This window comes from Protopterus annectens, chromosome 16.part0 (genome assembly GCF_019279795.1).
Source record: "Protopterus annectens isolate FY-2018-M chromosome 16.part0, PAN1.0, whole genome shotgun sequence".
NCBI classification, from domain to species: Eukaryota; Metazoa; Chordata; order Ceratodontiformes; family Protopteridae; genus Protopterus; species Protopterus annectens.
The window spans coordinates 153,760,080-153,768,666 of NC_056750.1; the positions used below are offsets into that span (position 1 = coordinate 153,760,080).

Sequence of the window (8,587 nt, forward strand, 5' to 3'; positions counted from 1 at the left end):
GGGATAACGGTCACCTTTTGTATTCGTGGGTGGCATACCTTTGCGATGTAACTGTCTTCCAATAAGGTAAATTAACAGAATTTTGGGCCAGTTGATCGCTATGAAAAAAACATAGCACAACGTAAGCAGGAGAAGGTTTTGCGGGACCTCAATGCTTATAACATTGAAACAGCTTATTTAGTAGGAACGGCACCCAAATGTAATAACACGGTTAGTACTGACAACATCAAATATTATCATTACAATGAGATCAATGGTTTGACTGGAGACAGTAGCGCCAGTGTTTGTGCCCCTGTACATGCATCAGAACGTGTGATAGGAAGGGAAGACAATAAATGGGATTGTCAGCTATAAGAAGTAAACGCCAAGACTGGAAAATCCTTTGCATGTACTAACTTCCCTTTCATTCCCCCAATGGGAGTCTCAGTTTGGAGATCAATTATAACAGACAGGGTGATGCCAAAAACTCAAACTGATGGAAACGTATGAAGTTTTCAAGCCATGGTCGGGGAGGAACCAGGGGAAGGAAATGGTGACTGTTTTACCAGAGTTGTAATGAGTTGTTTACAATCCAGCCTTACATTACACCTTAAAAATGTTTGAAGTTTGTTGTGAAACAGAGATTAGACAGACCTTAGAAGGCAAGACCGAATGTCCGTTCTTCAATTTAACTTCAGTTATCACAGCTTGGAAATCTGGTTGCGATAATACATAAGTACCTAAATTAATACTGAAATACTGAAGAGCTCAGTCTCTTGTGATTTAACAGTAGTAAGAAGCTTGTTACATTTGTTGCAAATTACTTTGACTGACAGGAGATGCATAGGGTGCCAGATGATCAAGCTATGGTTCTACCTACCAGGCAAAGGCTCTAAATTGTATTATAGACAACTAAAACAGCAATGTTTACAGACAGATATGCCAAAAATGGTCCTCTAAAAACATATTTTTGTATATACCTCAGAGTAAAAGGAAAAAATTGTGGAAGAGATTAAAGGAGGTTATTAACCTCATTTGCTTATTATTCATTTCTTGAGGTTTAAATAAAACAGTTCCTTGTGAAATGTTATTCCACTAGAACTTATTTCTGAAAAAGCCATCTTAACTAATCAGTGTTGCTGTAAAATACTTAATTCGTGTGTTCAAGAAAAAAAACTCTAGTTATTCAGTTATTCACTAATGAGACAGTAAATTTATTTTTGAATGCTTTGCAAGTAATGTATATTTTTAAATGGGAATGCAAAACAAATGAGTGTATATATATATATATATATATATATATATATATATATATATATATTTGAGTTACCTGACTTCTACATTTCTTAAGGAGAATAAAAAACTGTTTTCTTTTCAAAGGTATGAATGATTGCATAAAATGTCTGGAAGACCAGTGGCCTAACAGCAGAAGAGACAGATGTATTAGGAAAACAGCGGAGTTTCTGGCATATGAAGACCCCTTAGGTTCAGCTTTGACTTCTGTAACCACTGTTTTACTTTTACTTAACTGCTTTGTTTGTATAACTTTTGTTAAATTTCGTCACACTCCTGTTGTGCGTGCAAACAACCGCCAGCTCAGCTACATTCTTTTATTTGCACTTATGCTTTGCTTTTTATGTTCTCTGGCATTCATTGGTCAGCCTAAGAATGTGACCTGTATGCTCCAGCAAGCAACATTTGGAATAATTTTTACTCTTTGTGTCTCATGTGTGCTATCAAAAACAATCATGGTTGTTATTGTTTTTAAGGCAACAAACCCACGCAGCAATCTGAGGAAATGGCTTGGATACAAGCTGCCTTTAGGTATTATATTTTTGGGGACACTCATTCAGTTCATGATTTGCATAATTTGGTTGGCTTATTTTCCACCATCTCTGGAACATAACAGGAAATCAGTAACTGGAAAAATCCTTATTGAATGCAATGATGGATCATTATTTGCATTCTGGTGTATGCTGGGATACATTGGATTTTTGGCTAGTTTTAGTCTTGTAGTAGCCTTTCTAGCAAGGAAGCTTCCTGATGACTTCAATGAAGCTAAATACATATGTTTCAGTATGCTTGTGTTTGTCAGTGTTTGGCTATCCTTCATCCCAGCATACCTCAGTACAAAAGGAAAATACATGGTCGCTTTAGAGGTTTTTGCCATCTTGTCCTCAAGTGCTGGTTTACAAGTTTGTATCTTCCTTCCCAAGTGTTACATTATCATTTTCCGACCAGACCTGAACACAAGAAAAGTAACTGCTAGCAAGCAAGTCTAACATCATTGTCACTTTGGTTGTGCTTGTATGTTTACCTGTGTTTTATAAATATAATCAACAAATAACTGTTTTATAGGTCAGGCGTGCCTGTGATCTATGTGACCGAGTTTTTGTTTTTTTTACTTAAGCATTATATGAATGTTACAAGCAATTTATCAGATTCATATGGCTCTGATTTTACAAAACATTAAATAATCTGGCAGAAGTTTCAAAACCACAAATTTTAGGAAGTGTTAAATTTGTCATTTGCTTCTATTTGACACAATTTTATTGTTCTGATATTCATCAGCTGTTAACCTAGATATAATTTAAGTGGCTTTCTGTCTCATTTGTCTATGATATACACTTTTTAGATTTGACAACATATGCAGATATATACACTACAGACTGCAAGACAAAATAGTAGTAATGTTTTTGTTTAAAACAAAGCCTGCCTCAAACAGCAAACTGGTTTATTTGTATGTTAGGCACTGATTTTTGCAATGGTTTGATGTGTGAACAGATTTATTTAGTAAGGCATTCTATGATTTGAAAAGATGCATAATTTTTTTCTTGCCTTTCCACTGTAAGGTAAAAATAATAAAATAGTTACATAATGTTAGTCACTCTTTATTTAGAAGCATTCCTTGAATCTATACAATGATATAATCCAAATTAGTTCTAAACAAGAACTGGTTTTAAACCTAAGCTTCTCAACTTAAAGTATCTGAAATTACAAATATATAAATTCATGAGACTGTTCTAATAAATGATTGTGCTTGTTAATAATCAATACAGCCGTTTATGGAGTATAGGTTTTCTGATAAAGCAACAACAAGTTTAAATACTCTCTGAAATTCCAAATCAGAACTTGTCATAGATTTCAGATGCATGGCTAAGCTTAAAATGGCCCCCGTGGTCATTAGCCTAGCAAACACATATGAACCTACGAAAATCATTAAAAAAATTTGTAAATGGAGTGATCACCACAGACTGCAGTGAAATTCTACTTTCTAGTCCTAATTTTACAAACATATTCTGTGCAAACTGTGCTCTTCTATGAAAGATGAACAAAGGATATGACAATGTTAAGGTATAAAGTCAACACTGCCTGCTAGATATAGAGGCTTGACATTCTTAGTGTAACTTCAGTGACCAGTGCTCAAGTGCCAGGCCTGGAGTCTGCACGTGTAAGCAGTGAGAAAATGAAGTAAACAGCTGGTAGCATTTCATTCATCTCAAGAGGGAAATCCTCCAGTAAAACATTATATAGAGAATACTAGATGATTTTCTGTCAGGAAGTGGGTTCAAGGGGTGCATACAGAACTCTGCAGGTAATAATGGTGCATAGAGACTCAAACTCACATGTAAAGGGCAGTTTATGTAGCAGTGAAGGGTCTGGGTGCATACATAGAAAATCAACATCTGCTGCACATGGCAGGCATTCCTTGTGTGTCTTGTTTATTCTTACTCTAGGGAGAGAATTCAATAGGGTGCTGACAAATCTAATTTCCCTTGGAAAGAGATTAATCTCTGTGGCATTATAAATATATGATATTATAAATATATGTTGAGGAACTTTCTTCTCATTTACATCCAGCATGCATTTAAAATTGCAGATATCCTGAAAACCCTTAATTTTCATAGTAGCTAAAGGAAAAAAAATGTTACCAGAAAATTCTCTGCTCAAGCTGAAGGCTGGTTGGCTGAGATTAAGGACTGAGTGCTTCGTAAAGAGCGATTGAATGACAAAAGTAAATATGAATTGGTTGTACCCATATTGAAACTGATTGACTCAACAGATGGCCATAACAAGGTACAGTTAACCAATAAAAATGGGATGTGCTAGTTGTGAGTTCTTAACCAGTTCATGACTTAACAGCTGAAGTGCCAAGTAAAGGGTAGGAAAGACTGAGTGGTGAATGTCAGCTCTCCTTTCTCTCACTAAGTGATGGCTGTTATTGAAGCTTGAGTACCACCTTCTTGTGGCTGAGTGGTAAGCAGACCTTTAAATGGTCACATGTATGGGAACATCATGTGACACATCATGTTACATTCATCAAATGTCATGGACCATTTAGCCATCTCAGAAAGAGAGGTGTTCTTTCCATCTGTCAAGTTAAAATGTCACCCGAAAAAAAAATGAAATAAAAAATTCACCATGTCTGTTGTATTACTTACTTAGAGAAGATGCTGAGAGCCAGAGGTGGAGGTGGAGGGCCAAAGACTTTTAAGAGAAAATGATGAAAAATTTTAAATGCAATGTTATTTAACCTAGCATAAATACTGAAAAAGCAATGATCTTCTAGATTCACTATCCTTCCATGCAGGGCTAGCTTAGTCCTGCACGGAAGCAGCCGTTTAGGAGCAGCACAGCAGTGTGCCAGGCATATTAATAAAAGCATGCTGCCTGAGCTCCTAAATGGACACGAAGCATGTATGAGTGCAGGGGGCGTGTCTGAGAGCAGAGCTCTCAAAATATACATGCCTCTGCAAACAAGAACAGCAGGTTAGCAATAAGAATGAGCGAGAATGCACATAGGTGAATGCATACCCTCAGCAACACCCCCCAAGTTTATAAGAGCAATAGTTAAAATATAAAATATAAACAAGCTAATTTCTTTTTATCAAACAGATAAAATTTAACCATAGGTGTGTGGGTTTGCCCATTGCTTAGCTACATTTATTGCAGCTTAAGGCACAAGAGGATAAATATGAAGATATATGCAAATGAATCACTACTGCAATAGTGTGGGAAGAGCATTCGCCTTATGAGCAGTCATTCCCAGTTCAAGTCTCACTCCAGTACATTCCATTTTCCATGTCAAATAACTTTATGAGCAATATTTTTTGTTGCATCACCTACTAAATAACATATATTTGTGAATTGGAGTACTAAATTAAATACAGATGTGAGGTGTCATTGTCATAATGTTGTAAAATCCATATATAAATACAAGTGCCCCATACAGTATATGTACACAAGAATCAGGGATAAAAATCAAAGGTACAATGTGTAAAGAATGATAAATCCATAAAGTGTCCAAATCCACCACCTTCCCAATAACCAGTTTATGTTACTGTCTAAATTAGTGTGGGGGTAAGCGGGAATAAGCGCTATTAAGCAAGAGTAAGCATATTTAAGCAGTAGTAAGCAGGTTTAAGTCTGTTTGTGCAGGGGTAAGCAATGCGCACACAGATTAAGCAATATTGAAGCTAACTCTCTGTAAGCATATTTAACTGGAGGTTAGCATTGCTTACCTTCACGCAAACCCACACAAACCCACTTACAATTGCTTAAAAGTGCTGTAATCGCTCTGTATGAAACTCCCACTGTTCTGGCCAAAAACAATATAAACATGCTTTGCAGGACTTGAACCCAGGACCCTGTACACTATAGTCACAGTAGTTAACCAATAAGCCATCACTGCAGTACATATGATTGAGGTATCACCAAACAGATCCTCACTATAGGAAAATCAAGCTTAACATGTGAAAGGAATCAATATACAGTTTTATGTCATATAACCTACTACATAACATAAATATGCGAACTGGAGTACTGCATTAAGCCCAGACATGAGGTGTCATTGTAATAAAGTGTTGAAATCCCCTATTAAACAAAATGACCCCATACAGTGTATGTACACTTGAATCATGGATACCAAACACGTATATAACATGTAATGAATAATAAATCAATGCCAAACAGCAAATAGTATGCAAATTAAAAATTAAGCAACACTAAGCATTGCACAGCCCAGCTTAGTAGGTGTAAGCAATGTGTAGGCCATCTAAATCAGTTTGCCCATTGGTATACCCCTTTAAGCAGTGCAAACCTCAGGTAAGCAGGTTTGCCCATAGCTTAGCATTTTCAAAACCATCCAACCATGGAAAGGTGTGGGTAATTGGCCCTATTTGAACCCAACAGGCTGGAATACATCTCAGAATTGGTTGCAGCTTCCTCCTGTAGGCACTATGACTGGTATGGGAGTGGGTGTGCACTTTCAGGTGCAGCACTGGGGCATCCAAGAGTCCAGAGTCATGGCAGGACTCCTTTTTAAAGACCATGACCAGAGACTGCTGCAGGGCCAGTACCAGGGTTCCCAATACAAAGCGGAAACCTGGGACCATCTCATCCATGACCTCACCAGTGCCACTGGCATACCTTGAACTGATGAGCAGGTCAGGCATCACTAGATCATCACAACAGTGGATACAAGGGGCTAGAGGATGGAGGATGTCCTAGCCATGTATAAGTATCAGTCGACTACCTGTTTAATAATTGCCAGCTCATTTCTATTATGGATAGGTATGGCTAAATTTTCCTCTTATGTCTTTCACAGTGGCAGATGAGCGGTCTTCCAACCAGAAAGCCCATGCCTGTAGAGTGCAGCGGTTGCAACATGAGGCAGGCTAGTAATACTCTTGCATGTACCGTCATAGGAAATAAATCTACAAGTAGTAGAAGCTTAATCGCCTGTATAAAACCTGTATTGTTTAAGGCATGTACTGCATACACCAGAAAATATGTCAGGAGGAGTCTCATATAGGTTGTATGTAAATAAAAGCACAACAGCCTGACAATAAAGGTCTAACTGCTGGACTGTGTGTGTTTACTCTGGTATCATATGGTAATGGAGAGCTGCAGCCTCTTAATAGTATTGTTGTATTAAGCACTGTTACAAACACTATGCTACATAAAAAAATGTGTAGGAATGTCTGTATATGACTGTTGTAATCACAAGAGGTCATATAGTACAACTGAGAGAGACTTAGAAAAAAATAATTAAAAAGACAGACAGCAGAATCCAAATAGTACACTCAACTGAGACATGAACTGTTGCATTTTTAGCACACACAGCCATGGTTCAAATCCTGGGAGTGGTAGTAGGCTGTATGCAGAATCATACCCCACAACTGTACAGATATGTCCAGAATGTCCAGTTAATTGGCCCATATCTGCTGCCTGTCACCCACACTGTGCTACATAATAAAACAGTCTAGGAAATCCTGTATTTTATTTAACATTTGTTAACTGGGAAAGTCTGACTTGGAACAAAGCCAATTTTCAGGGGAGGTCCAGGGAGAAACACTCTAGACACATGTCTTTGTAATGTGCGAGGAAACCAAAGCACCCTGAGGAAATTCACACAAACACAGGGAGGACATGTAGACTCAGCACAGAAAGCACCCCAGCCAAGAATCGAACCAGAGAACCTCTTGTTGGAAGGCAATAATGCTACTGCTGCACCGTCCAAATCTACCACTCTGTATGAGTGTTGTAATTACAAGGTCAGATTGTAAAATCACAGGAGACTTATAGACAGAAATCAGAGAAGAGATGCACAGCAATATCTATATAGCACACTCAACTGTGATGGACACTGTTTTATTTTAGCAGACACAGCCATGGTTCAAATCCTGTGAGTGGTAGTAAGAGGCATTCAGAATCATACTCCACAAGTGTACAGAATGTCCACTTAATTGGCCCATATCTGCCGGCTGTTACCCTGTCCCCCTGGCATATCAGCCTGCTAATCTCTGACATGTAGGCAGCATTTCATGTCATATAACTGACTGTCAGGCCTGTAAAAATTTGGAAAATGTCTTTGAAAACAAACCTGTCATTGTACAACTCACCAAAGGTTTCTGAGGGCAGTAGTCAAAACATGTTCACCTGCATAAGGTCAAGACATGCCCAGACTGTGTGCAATAAGAGCTGGACAGATATGTGCATAACATCAAACTGAAATCTGGGAATATGTGTAAAAACAGCTAGGTAGTGTTAACAAACAATACCTCCACAGGTATGCCAGGTAAGAGGTGTATACTGCAGGTAAAACTCATTTCATGTATATTATTGTCTACATCCATACCACTGTCCAAACTAAGGCCATAGGGTAGTGTACTAATACTTGTAAGGTAGAGAGCACTGACTAGGAAAGTAGTGAGGACTACAGGAATATACTAGTTGTTAATTGACATCTTCCCCCCACCCCCACCATATCTGCAACAATAAACTAAATGCACATCTCAGTTGGTATGTGCGCCATTAAATCTATGGTTGGGACATATATCTTATTGTTTGATAAATATTTAAATCTGTTTCTATGCATGTGCCATGTTGAAATACTCCCACATTGGTGGCATGCTGCCATCAATCTACCTGCATGCTGTTGTAATGGCCACTGTGGTTCCATATATGCATGTGTTCTGTTTGCTATGCAATTGTTCCATATCTGATATTTTGGGTTAATGGGAATATCTATGCATGCTATTATACCTAATCCTGAAATGTGTTGTCTATTACTAACCCACATATGTTGTAAAATTGAAACACTATA

At 37.8% G+C, this 8,587-nt stretch overlaps 1 protein-coding gene across 1 annotated transcript in view; it reads left to right on the plus strand.

Moving 5' to 3' along the window:
- LOC122790539 (vomeronasal type-2 receptor 26-like) overlaps positions 1–7,033 on the plus strand; it is a 109,362-nt gene extending 102,329 nt beyond the window's left edge. The window contains exons 5-6 of the mRNA XM_044058088.1: positions 1,360–2,251; positions 7,000–7,033. Coding sequence (XP_043914023.1) covers positions 1,360–2,251; positions 7,000–7,033 — 926 coding nt within the window. The remainder of the gene's footprint in view (positions 1–1,359; positions 2,252–6,999) is intronic.
- Positions 7,034–8,587: the final 1,554 nt, after the last annotated feature.